Below are 14,038 nucleotides of genomic sequence, written 5' to 3'. Positions count from 1 at the left end.
TAAAATGAGACTTCTGGCTGATACCTCAAAAGAGTTTGTTTAATACAGTGCCACGGAGCTACCTAATCTTCCCCAACTTGTTACCCATTTTTCTTTGTTATCTGTCTCAGTGATGTCTCATCTCCCCAGCTGACTGCTACAGGCTAGCAATCTGTAACAGAAACTCAGTCTCAATCTCAGATATAATAAGAAAGAGAGGCTACAAGATTAATGGTGCCAGCCATAATTATAAAGTCTCAAGCCACAGACATTATAAGACCTTTCAAAACTGACTCAAGGTGGAAGAAGCTGGGTTAGCACTATAGTGTGAAGATACTGGCCTCTTAGTAAAGGAAATGCAGGGCTATTGGATCTGGGAAGTCTACTGTGTTTTTAGTGCTGTTAGGAACTGTGGAAAATAAATGTTTTTTTTTCCCTTGAGGAGCTTGTTATAATTTTATCCGTTTCAGTTTTCCTGTGATAATACCCATTACTTATTAATTCGTAGAGGAGATAGATCTATTCTTGGAGCTGACAAATGGAAGCCAGATGAAAACAAGCTGCTTATGGAGACCATGCCACATGTAGATATTGGGAATTTTTATGCTCATAGTGAAATAGAACCAATACATTGCCTTTCAAGTAACAACTACTCTGACAGGATTAAAAAACAGCAGATGTGAGAATGTTCATGGTCTTTCTTCCATATCTGCTCAAACATTACATATCTGCCAGCCTGATCTCTTTACCCCTCTGGACCAAACTGTCCATCAAGTCTACACACACACACACACACACACACACACACAGTCTTCCTAGAATGTTGGAATCCACACTTAGTATGCTAAGATGGACAGAAATTTTTTTAACGAGAGAGCTGAATGAAATAAAAGTATTTAGGGAGAATGGCTAAGTCAAACCAATGACATGAAAGTGATAGAATGGAAGAGAGGAGATTGTGAATGCTTGGTGATGGCGGAAAGGCAGGAGAGAGAGCTAGTGAGCTTCCTTGGGCAGGGGGTAGCCTGTGGTGAATCAGAGGCTGAAAGTAGTGTGAGAAAAGTGAGAATTAAGAAAAGGTTTGGAACTGTTGCCACGGGCAGTGCTTTGGATCCCATTTAATGTCCTCTGAGACAAGTAAAGTTCTTGTGGTTGAATTCAGCTGCTGACCCATGCCTCTTAAATGTGACACCACTCACATACTGAAAACATGGTGGTTACAGTTCCTCAGGGATCCCTTAGCACCTCTGACTAGCAGTCTCACAGATGAGGGTCATGGAATGGGCAGGGATCCCAGCATCGATGACATCTAATCCTCTCCAGCAATTCAAATACCGTTTCACCATGGGTTCCTCTCTTCTTTTCTGTCACATACCTTGAAATATTATCTGCCCTCTTTTCCTCCTTCCATGTACACTAGGCTGAAAGGTACAAGAATGTGATATCCCAGTAGCAGAATGAGCTTTCACTGTACTTAGATTATTAGTAGCATTCCTGCTGAGACTGCGGCTTCTCATGCTTTGCCAAAGCATGCAGAGACCTCTGAAACCCACTTGTCCCTTTCTGCCAAGCCTGTCAAAGTTTCTAAGACATTACAGCCTCCCCCTTTCCTATTACTTGACTATGATGCCTTACTGATCATTTCAACTCTGTCTGCATAAACACTTCTGTCTCCAGATTACTTGATTTGTCTGCCATATCACTTCTGCTGACTGTCTACATTTCTTTGTCTCTCTTTGTTGTTCTTTAATGTTTTTAAATACAATATTTTGAGGGAGGGAAAAAGGAACTAGCATCGATTGATGTATATTACATGCCAGGTGTTTTACATATGTTATTCCTCTTAATCAGCCCTAGCATATACAGGAAGTATCATCATCTATATTTTATTAATAAAGAAAGTCAGCTCTTAGGTAAAGTTCCTTACTCAAGATCCTACCAATTATAAATAATGGAGACTGAATGCAGATAAAAAATGATTTCAAAGTTTATGTTTTCTGCTTTTTACCAGCACTTATGTGAACAGTTAAAGCAGTGAACAGCAATATTGTAATTTGGTTATGCACACAATACTTTCAAGTATTTTATCTTCCCTAAACCACAGGCTATAATTTCCTATCACAATTATAAATGCTAATTACTAAAATGTGTTTATATTTAACTGGCATTTATTTTAGCCCCATTTACTGATAAACCTTAATAAGCAAGTAACAGAATCAAAGTAAATGTGAATTAAGTTTTTAAAAATGTACAAAAACAAAAATTTCTGACAAGCAAATGTGCTATGTAAAATAAGCCCGGCATGATATAAAGAGACAAGTTTCCGGTTCCACTTACACTTCTGTTTTCTTACCTATAAAATGAGACAAATAATAGTACTTACACTATACTGTTGTGCAAATTCAATGAGATACTAAGTGTAAAGCACTTTGTCTGCAAGCTAGAATGTAGAAAATGCTCAATAAATGGTGAGATTGATGATATCGGTAACGATGTCTAAATTTGAGTATGCAGCACAGTGTGAAACTCCATGTACAAGATAAACACTTAAATAAAAAATTAAAAACAAAAGAGTCAGAAAAGTTAACTTATCTACCTGAGGAATGAAACAGTTCTAAAACCAGAGTGAGAACTGAAATTCTAACCTGTCTCATGATGGATAGATCCTGTATGTGTGCATAGCTGTTGATATTTACATGAAATACTCATTTAGAACCACAAATGCAGAAATTTACATTGATCCTGTTAAATTTTATATTGTTACTTTTGGCTCTTCATTTCGCTAACCAAGTGCTTTTTTTTTAATTTTTAGAAGTGTTTTTAACGTTTCTTTATTTTTGAGAGATAGAGAGTGTGTGAGTGGGAGAGGGGCAGAGAGAGAGAGACAGAGAATCTAAAGCAGACTTCGTGCTGTCAGCACAGAGCCCAACATGGGGCTTAAACCTATGGAGTTTGAACTCCCCAACTGTGAAATCATGACCAGAGTCAAAGTTGGTTGCTCAACCGACTGAGCCACCCAGGTGCCCCACCAAGTGCTTTTTAAAATCTGAATAGTTATCCTATGTATGAACAATTGCTACCCCTGCCTGATGTTGTCATTTGCAGATGTGGTAAGCATATTTCAATTGTTTTGTGTAACTCAGTGATTAAAGAGTCAAACATGATGGATATGTACAGAGGCCTTTGGTAGACTCCTAGTATCAGCACATCAGTCTAGGCCAGCCCGTTCCTTTATCAAATGTTCTGATGCATGTTCCAGTTGTCTACAAACCTACACAAGTGTTCCAGATGCCATCAGTGTTTTCCAGAAGGACATAAAGAATGGCATGGTCACGTTCTTTCTGATATCCAAATCAACCTTCCATGAGCTACAAATCTTCTTAATAGTATGATATGAAATTAGTGATATTTTCTTAATGTATATTTTCATTTAAAAATATTTATTGGTTTTCTTCATGTACTGGCAAAATATTCCATAAAGCAAATGGTTAATTGGATTATGGTATGGCTATCTAATGGGAGGCAAATTGACCAAAAAAAAATTGCATCTACATAATATAACCTGATAATGTTTAGGATAAAATATAATGTGAAAGCAGAAGGTCACAAAACTAGACAGACTATTATACTATTCAGAAAACAGTATTACTATACATCAAAAAATGAAAAACACCAAAATACAAAGTTTATAAATGATTTTTATTTTCTTCTTTTATATTCTTCTGCACTTTATAACATTTCTAAGTCAAACATGTATTAGAAATAAAATCTAGGGGCATGTGGGTGGCTCAGTTGGTTGAGTGTCCGACTTTGGCTCAGGTCATGATCTCACAGTTTTTGAGTTGGAGCCCTGCATCGGGCTTGGTGCTGACAGCCTAGAGCCTGAAGCCTGCTTTGGATTCTGTGTCTTCCTCTCTCTATGGCCCTCCCCTGCTTGCTGTGTCTCTGTCTCCCTCTCAAAATAAATAAACATTAAAATGAAAAATAAAAAATAAAATAAAAACATTAATTAAATTAATTAATTAAAATAAACATTAAAAAATAAATAAAATATAGCAAATCAGTGTGGGTCAGAGAAGACTTCATTGGGAGGTGGCATCTAAGAAAGCAAGTAAGCAGATGAACCATGTGACTGTAGCCTATCAGAGAAAGAGAGGCTCAGGGAGAGGGCATGGGAGGGCCTTAAGTAGAGAGTGCACCTTGTACATCCTGGGAACAGCAGATGAGAGTGCTCAGAGGAGTGATCCAGGAAGAACATAATAGGAAGTAAGGTTATGAATACATGGAGAAGGCCAAATATCATACGGCCTTCCAGACCATTAGAAGCACTTTGTCTTTTTTACTTTGAGATGGGAAGTTATTGGTATTTGATCTGGTATGTCTAAGAAGATTCCTCTGGTTAATATATTGAGAAGAGATTATATAGAGGCCAGGGTAGAAGCTAGGACACAAGTTAGGAGGTTGTTGCATTAATGCAAGCAGGAGACATTTGTGACTTAGTGGTAAGGGTGATGGGAAATGATTGGGCTTAGCTGTATTTTGAAGTGAGTGTTAACTGGATATGATAATGATTTTGAGTTTGAGCTGAGGATGAGTCCAACTTTTTCAACATGAGATTCTGAAAGGATTGATTGACATGAAGAAGTATTGTTATGACTGACTGATTGAAGGAGGCTTTAAAGGATTTTTCTGGGTTGGGAAGTTGAAGGATTACATTTTGGACATGTAAATGTTTGCATGTCTGCTAATTATACAGGTAGAAATGTTTTAGAAGCAGTTTGAAGCATAAGCCTATACCCTACATGGTCAGGACTGGAGATACAAATTTTGGAACGTGTCAGCCTGTTAGTGTTATATAAGGATTAACAGAACTAATATATATAAAAACTTAGATATTCCAGGAGGACCACCACCACTTAGAGCTGAACAGGTTTTGCACTGTCGACTTCCAAAGGGGTATAATCTAGGTAGACTATAATCATGGATGCTCTTGATAGCCTTTGCTGGTTCACCTTAAATGCTAATAAACATACCTGTAATTATTACTGTTGATTGAAAACAGCAGACACATGTTAATTTATTCTTTAATTCTGCTGGTAAGGTTTTCCAGTTTGTTCAGACCCCTTATCTGTGTTTAGAAATGTATTTGACATTGATTAGAACTAATTCTGTTCCACAGTAGGTAGAATTCCTGTGTTCTGCTCTGTGCTAACGACTGTAAACAATGATAATTAATGCTTTCTAATTACATGATTTGGAAGAAATATGAAATATGAGTATGATATATGAAATATTTAAATGTATCAATATGTAATTGTATGAAATAGTTTTTCAGGAAAAATTTAACCTTTCCCTATAATTTGAGTCATTTTGTATTGTTGATACATTTGGGAAACCATTTGGGCCCCTTTACTATTATTCTTTTTTAAGTTCTTTTCTATTGATTACAGTAGCCTAAAGAATTGTGAAGGTGTGCTAGAAGTATAAAGTTTACAGAACAGTAATATAGATATTATATCAGATCTTTCCATTCAATGGGAAATATAATCCCTTTAGTCTATTAATGTGCATTTTATTTTGGCACATGTATGCCATTACTTCTATCAGTAACTTATAATCATGTAAGACTATAAATGTGAGTGATGATCAATAATATTAAGTTCGTAATAGATTCTCATCAAATTTCCTTTTGACTGAAATTTGTGCAGATCTACATTCTACTTAATACATGGAAGCACACCTAAAGTCAACATGCTGATAGAGTAGCCAGTTGCCCCCATGCATGGTTAAGAGGTTTTAAATAGACACTCTTGGAATGTCTATCCCACCCCACCCCACCCTTCCAGCTTCTATCTGTACATGAGATGTCTGCCATTATGATTTCTCCCCTAGATTGATTTATGTTTACCGAAGGCTTCAGGAAAAATGAAGGTTTGCTAAACAGGCTCAATACTTCAAACTTTTGCACAATTCTGTGTGCCTGATAACTGGTCAGTTCATTAGCCATCTGTCTGTAATCCTATCTGAGTTAGTGCTGGGGACAGATACTGTGTGCTCTGGAAGTTACAGATCAGCAGTGGGGAGTTGAATCCTTGAGAAGAGGGTGGATAGAAGTATCTCATACTGAGCTTGATGTATTTTACACTTCTGTTCAAAATTAATCTTGATCATATGAGTATGTAGGCTAGTCTAAATCCTTGGACTATAGGTTGCTTGACTGTATAACATGATGGCACTTGTAGGAAAAAAAAAAAAAAGTTTAATGATGTTGACATTACCTACTTTTCCAATCCAGTGATTACTTAACATAATTTAAACTTCTAACTCTTGACTTAATTTATTGCTAGATGAAAAATTCCACCCATATATATTTTTACTTTAACTTTGTCTTCCTAGTTAGTGAAAATACTTGCCCATCTTTGTTTTGAATAGCAAGTGTATAGAACTTAAAGCTTTCATTCAGTAATTAACTTGAAAATCATGGGCAAGATAGGAAGATTGAATTGAAATTGGAAGAAAACTGTAAAGTCATTTACATAACGAAATTGTGGGACCAAATAAACACACATGACAATGAGAGTTATCAGATAAGAACAAGCCCAATATTAACTTCTGATTAAAAAAAAAAAGAGCAATTCAGTAATATCATTAAATAATGATGCCAATATATTATTTGCTGGAATCCTGTTGAGACTTTACTATCAACAGGGTGCTTTATAACAATTTAAATTTGAAAAAAAGTTATGTGTTTTTTAGGACTGCTGGGGTAAACATGCAACCTGATGGAAATATATCCACAAATCAAGGAGTGAACACTGGGAAGTGAGAGACTGCTACATGTTTACACCATTTAATCCTATAAGTTTGGTTACCAAGCATCTGATCAGATCTAGCACTTAAATTTTTGTCTCAAAATATGGCTATGATGTTTGGAATTACATGCGGAACCATTATTTCTTATCCATACTTACTCATCATCAGAACCCCTGGGATTGCTTTTTTTTTTTTAAATTCTAATTCCTGTCCCTCCCTCTCCTAGACTATAAAATCAGCACCTTGCGCAAGTTCTCAAATCTCAACACTAATTTTGGGAACCATAACCTGAAAGTCTCTTCTACCATGCAGATCAAACCACATAATTTCAGTGTTTAAAAACTTTGACCAACTCCATGACACTTTCACAGAGTAAACTCTAACCTATTCAGAAGACTTTCGAGATACTTTGTAAGCTTACACTCCAGACGCTGTCCTAATGCAAACACCTCAAAGGACTATAAACTATTCATTATGGCCCCAAACAGTTGTGTGCACCCATGCCTCTGTGTCATTGCTTAGGCTAATTATTCAGCCTGGAACTTTCTTCCCTTTATCTACTCACAACGTAGAAATTCAAGCCTACTCTCCATGGAGCCTTTTTCAAATCCATCCTCTCCATTTTATGCATACTTCTATTTTAGCAAGTATTATGATTATCATGACTATTTGTCCATTTTTCTACTTATTTCCTGGTCCTTGAAAGCTCCTTGAGGGCAGGACACTGATTTATTCATCTTTTTATCATCCATTCAAGAATAGGGACTAGTTTAGTGTAGACTTGCAATAAATGTTCAACTTCCCTTTCTGAATTATGGGATCATGAAAACGATACTATTCTCTCACTCTTTCCCCAGTAAAAGAAATTTTAAGAGGTCAAGACTGCCAGTTTTTTTAAATGGACTGAAAGAAGAATCCAGGCAATGTAACTGCATTGCCTTTAGCTACAGGAAGTTTGAAGATATAATCTTTTGTGGTTGCCAGTGACCTCACGTTTTGTAACTCTTCAACTGTCCTAGCATATTACTTGCAGAAAGTCCAGAGGTACATGTTAAATCCCATCTCCACTGTAAGGTAGTCCTACGGACAAGCAAAACTTCTAACATGAATTTATGACTCTTAAAAATATCGAAGTGGCTCAGGGACTCTAGTTCCTACAAAAAAAAAAGAATGAAAAAGCTACATTTTAATAACTTCTGGACAAGCATAAAAGATAAACTTAGTCATACTTGCTAACTTCTGCAATGAATAATGCATTGTCAAAGCAGAAATGATTGTGAATTAAAATAATGCTGATGTGCAGTAATCAGCACTTACTTTAAAAGATTAAAATGGTTGCTAAAGTGACAGAAATATTTGTCTTAAATTTTGTTTTGTTTTATATTTCACTTCTTTGAGTCAAAATGACAGGAGGTAGAAATATTAATTTAAATAACTCTTATCACTAAGTTGAATGGAAATGTCAGATTCTTATTTTTAAGAATTGAAATAAACAATGGAAAAGAATCATGTAGCATACTGAGACATGGAAATAAGACATATTTGGACAGCACTGGCAAAGTTTCAGTGCCCCAAAACATTTCTTCCATTTACATAGGCTAGTATGGATTTCGTCTTTCTGCTGTTCTCATTTAAAATACATAGAGAAGTGATTTATAAAATTAATACACACTAAAAGAGTGAATACATGGCCTTTTTTTCCTCTTGAAATCAGGCCTCCTGAGACACTGCATACCTGAGAATCTGAGAATAGAAGACAGAAATTTCTCAGTAAGATGTTGGGCCATAGTTAAAAGTATTTTTCTTTCTGTAAAAGACAAGGGAGAGATCCGTCATGGGCCATACTTATCCTCTCCACTGAAGTGCTCTCCCCTGATCTCATTTTAGATGTCATATAGATAAATTACCCTATAAGGAATGGAGTGGACTTCCAAGCCACCAGGCATTAACTTGGAAATGGCCCAGCTCAACCTGACCCCATCCAACTCTTCTTTCCTGAGCTAGAGGACTGTTAAAAATTTAGATTTGTTGGCTTCTTTCCTTAAACCCCATAGAAGGTGAATGTTAGATACAGACTAATCAAAACCCTTTCCCTTTAACATAATGCTGAATTATTCTAAACTCTTATTAGAGGAGTAACCATGTCTGTTTCAATACTTAACATGGTTCCTAACACACAGGTATAGAAGGAACTGAAAAAATACTTTTGGATAAATAGTTGGAAGGAAGGTAGAGAAAAAAATATGTAGTTTTGTTTTGTTTTGTTTTGCTAACCTAGATAGGTAATTACTCAGAAAACCCCTTGTCTCCCTTCTCATTTTTTGACATTTGTGTGCAGCAGAAATGTTGGAAAGAAAAATCTAAAAGCATATTTTAAAGCATATTAAACACATTAGTCCATAAAACTACACTGCCCAGTTGTCTAGAAGAATCAAACTAAGGTTGCAGGCGTGAGAGTATGGCAAATATATTAATTCGGGAATACCTCCAATCTGATTTTGGCCAGATATTTTGATACTTAATTGGAACAACTTAGTGAAAATAGTATTTGCCCAATTGCCATATACTGCCCAAGGTTGAACTGAATGTGGGGGCAGATTCCAGAGGGTCAAAGACAGTCAAATGAAGGGCGAGCCAGAATGAGAAACCATTTGTGGAAGCACACGTAGGTCATGGCCCTCCAACACATGTGTAGTAATAGAATTCTGGAATGTGTGTGCCAAGTGACCCTCTTTCTCTTGGTTTCCAAAAAGAGTGAAGGGAATATATGACTGAGTAAAATCCCAGTAAGGAGGCAGATGTTGTTAGCTTCCTTTTACAGCAGTAATACACATTTGTATTTAAATATGAATGAAAAATGGAAACTGCCAAACAAAATTTCCTAACAGCATGATAGTCAAGGTTAAATTGTTTAAACTTTGTGTGTGTCTGGCTGGGGTGGCACACTATATCATTTGTTTACAACTAGGCGGGCCTTGCCATGATACTTTGTCAAGAACCATAAACCTAATTTCTAGTAATATTCCTTTTTGTATTGGATCCAGGCAAAAGTCTTTGGTGGTATATCAAAACTGCAAGAATAAGAAGGTAGAAAATATATAATCCAATAAATGAGGAATACTGAGTGTATTAAAATAATGTTGCTTAGCTTCCCCCCCCCACCCCCCACAGCTATGATAGTGTTCTGGTCGCAGTGAACACAGCTAAATATTTCATTGGCCACTAACACAATTAAAGAAGTCATAGATTAAATAGTAGATGATCATCCTCTGTTTCAGATATCTTTAAATAACAGACCACTTAATGGGTCGATTTAAAATATTTTAACACATCTGGGGGCACCTGGGTGGCGCAGTCGGTTAAGCGTCCGACTTCAGCCAGGTCACGATCTCGCGGTCCGGGAGTTCGAGCCCTGCGTCGGGCTCTGGGCTGATGGCTCAGAGCCTGGAGCCTGTTTCCGATTCTGTGTCTCCCTCTCTCTCTGCCCCTCCCCCGTTCATGCTCTGTCTCTCTCTGTCCCAAAAATAAACAAACGTTGAAAAAAAAAATTTAAAATATTTTAACACATCTAAAGAAATATATTAACATTAGTTACTTTCTCATAAAAAGTTTGTACTCAAAGTTTTCACTGCTTCCCATTTTGTCTCACAGCCCTTTCTAATTTCCGCTGGTATAAATCAAATTAGATTTATTAGCATTGTACAAAAGAGCTCCAGTAGGTTTTTAATAATAATTATCATTATCACTGATTAAAGTTATATTGTTCAGGCCAGATGGAGTCCTTTTCCTGTCAGTGAGAATGAGCTTGCATTATGTAGTCATGATGTGTTTGGATCTAAATAAACAGATGGCAGAGTGACAGGATATTATACACTGGTGATGTCAGCAATAGTGGTTCACAAACAGAATTGCTTTAGATAAACTCTATTGTAGCAAGGATCCTCATACTTTTAAGAAGGTAAATGGAATTGAGCCTAAGTGTTATCTTAACTTGGAAATCGTACTGTTCACTTGCAGAAGGGTAGACCATTTGGATGGCCTGAGGTTCAGCCTGAAAAAGTGCATCTGCTGAATCTGCTCTTTAACTGTGAAAGCATTTAACATAACAGCTTCACTCAGGCAGTCTCATAGGGAGAGAGAAAGAGGGAGGAAAAAAGAAAAAAAAAAGCTGCCCAAGTTATAAGGTCTTTCAAGTTGAAGAGTTAAGACCTGTGGGTCAAGAAAAAGAGGAAAGATCTGATAAAATCTTATTTCATAACTTTCAAGATATAGTAAAACCTTGGTTGTAAGTATAATTCATTCCGGACAAATGCTTATAATCCACAGCATTTGTATATCAAAGCGAATTTCAAGAACCGTTGGCTCAGTTTGTGATCATGTGACATTCAGCATCACATACCACTTGTATTGCAAGACATTGCTTGTTTATCAAGTTAAAATTTATTAGAAATGTTTATTTGTCTTGCAGAACACTTGCATAACAAGTTACTCACAATCCCAGGTTTTACTGTATAATTATGTTAAAGTAAACATCTTGTATGGGTGTATACTCGTTCATAATAATGTTAGAAAATTAACAGAGAAGGTTTAATAAGAACTATGTTATAGATGGGGCGCCTGGGTGGCGTAGTCGGTTGAGCGTCCGACTTCAGCCAGGTCACGATCTCGCGGTCCATGAGTTCGAGCCCCGCGTCGGGCTCTGGGCTGATGGCTCAGAGCCTGGAGCCTGTTTCCGATTCTGTGTCTCCCTCTCTCTCTGCCCCTCCCCCGTTCATGCTCTGTCTCTTTCTGTCCCAAAAATAAATAAACGTTGAAAAAAAAATTTAAGAACTATGTTATAGAAACACTTTAGTCTTTAATAGATTTTCATGTATACTTTTTATTCTAAAAAACCCCACTCTATATACCCTTATACCCACAAATATTAGGGTGAACCTATGAAATTCAGAAACAAACTTTAAAGAAAATCATTATATGTGATTTCTTCTAGCTAATACTCTATGGTTGTGTCCTTAGGAAAATTTCTCTGTAGAATAACTGTATTTGCTGAGGCAAATACTCAGAGTAGCAGTGTTCTTAAGAGCAAGATAGTGTTACAGAAGATAAAGGCTCGTATTTAAAATGAAGATGGTATCAATAAAATGTTTAAAAAAGGATATCAAATAATTGAAATTAAACTTCCTAAAAAAATTATCTGTTTAAATGCTTGAAACTTTTATATAAAGATGTTGGTTTGCAAATTGGTCCCTATGCATGGAGGGCACGGAAGACTGAATACATAGGGAGACCACTCTAGATTGATAGGTGGCAGGTATAATAAGCAAGGTAACTTACATACAAGGCTGGTCTTGAACATATACAAGGTGATCTTGGACAGCCACAAGACAAGTAGATCCCCATAACTGCCTACCAGACTCTTAAGTTTATATGAAGGTTTTAAATGGGTTCAGTAACATATTCAATTCAGATGGCCCCAGTATCACCTTACTCTCTCAAAGTTACATCCTTTCAGACTGCTAGCAGGGGAATAGTAGGCAGGATGTTCATTACAAGGACAGGGGAGGGAGCGAGGAGCCTCCCATTGGCCAGGTCTAGCTCAAGGGTCAACCTGTTGTCACATCCTCTTGATGACATCCTCCCTCAAATGAGACTCCAAGTTATGTGTGTAGGGGCTCCTGGATGGCTCAACCAGTTAAGCCTCTGACTCCAGCTCACATCAGTGTCTCTCAGTCTATGAATTCAAGCCCCGCATCTCACTGTGCACTGACAGCTCAGAGCCTGGAGCCTGCTTCAGATTCTGTGTCTCTCTCTCTCTCTTCCCCTCCCCAACTCATGTGCATGCGCACTCTCTCTCTCTCACAAAAATAAACATTAAAAAAATTAAAATAAATAAATAAGTAATATATGTAACCTTTTCATTCTGATGGTTTGTCATGTGTTTGTAAAAATATATTTTTGTTTCCATAGACTTCAAATTCTTTTTAACTATTGATTTATTCCTTAATATCAATTAGCCATGAACTATTGAAATTATATCAAGCAGAATGGAATCACATAGAATCAATAGAACAAAAATATTCAATAGTCAAAGTGAAAGTTATTTCATGTAAATATTTACAACTATCTGGGAAAATTCACAAATTCAACTTATTTCCTTTTCTTATAAAATAATGAGAAGATTTTGAGTATCAGGAGATTGTATTTCAGCTTCACATGTATTTGACATTCAGGTTTTGCTACTTAAAGGGGGCATTTTATGAGCTATGTTTCGGCTTTGGGAAAATATAAAAATCCTCAGAAAGAAGCAAGACTATTTGCTTTGAAGAGTTACTCCTAGTGAAAGAGTGAAAGATGATAATGTGTGTGTGCACTCTTTCCTCTCCGACAGGTGGACGTTGCCATAAGTCCTGTACTGGCCGATGCTGGGGACCCACAGAAAATCATTGCCAGACCTGTAAGTGTTCAACAGTGAGAAAGAATAGGCTTGAAATGATCAAGCGATTTTAATAATTCATGTTTTTCACACTTCTGGTCCTCAGAAACATAAAAATAAGCTTTTGCTTCGTTGTGGTAGATTTGCTCCTATTCAAGTAAACTGCCTAATTTCATTGCTTGCAAATGAAACATAGTATGTAATTGCTTCTTATATTTCTCTGTGGTTTTCAAGTTAATGCTATTAACAACACTGATGTGGTGATATTAACTATGACTTAAGAATCTGTATATCAGAGAAAGCAAGAAATCCAAATGTGCACCAAATGGTAATTCCATTTCAGGTTATAAGTACTGAAATCGCAGTACTTATAACACCATCCGTTCATTAGGATTTTCCTAATGAAAAAGAGCACTGTGTCCCCACTTTGTTCTAGGCACAGAGATATTAACTATACGAATTATGGATGACTGACTATATCTTGCCCTTTGTGTATATTGTTTCTTGTATTAGTCATTAAAGTAAGTATAAGCTATCATCACTGCTAAGACATTTACAAAGTATATTGGATACAAAGACAAGTATCTTTTTTTTTCAGCATTCTTAAAGCCATACTTAAATCAGCACTGAACTTTCACTAATCTTAAGGATAGTTTCTTTAAAAAGGAAAAACAAAATGCTCCATATGAATGGTAAAGATATTTCTTCTTTCCTGCTACAATAACAACAGCTGGAATAATATATGAAAAATAGTGTAGTGGCAATTTGAAATGCATTCCTTTCATTAGCATAGAAGACAAAGAAAATGTTATT

The 14,038-nt window shown here is 36.4% G+C and overlaps 1 protein-coding gene across 6 annotated transcripts in view; it reads left to right on the top strand.

The window, feature by feature from the left end:
- The window catches only part of ERBB4 (erb-b2 receptor tyrosine kinase 4), a 1,120,478-nt gene that overhangs the window by 764,900 nt on the left and 341,540 nt on the right, over window positions 1-14,038 (top strand). For all 6 annotated transcript variants that reach the window (XM_027051681.2, XM_027051663.2, XM_027051688.2 and 3 more), the window contains exon 5: window positions 13,181-13,246. In XM_027051681.2, the coding sequence (XP_026907482.1) occupies window positions 13,181-13,246 (66 nt within the window). The remainder of the gene's footprint in view (window positions 1-13,180; window positions 13,247-14,038) is intronic.

This window comes from Acinonyx jubatus, chromosome C1 (assembly GCF_027475565.1).
Source record: "Acinonyx jubatus isolate Ajub_Pintada_27869175 chromosome C1, VMU_Ajub_asm_v1.0, whole genome shotgun sequence".
NCBI lineage: Eukaryota > Metazoa > Chordata > Mammalia > Carnivora > Felidae > Acinonyx > Acinonyx jubatus.
This window is presented reverse-complemented; position numbering and strand designations above follow the sequence as displayed.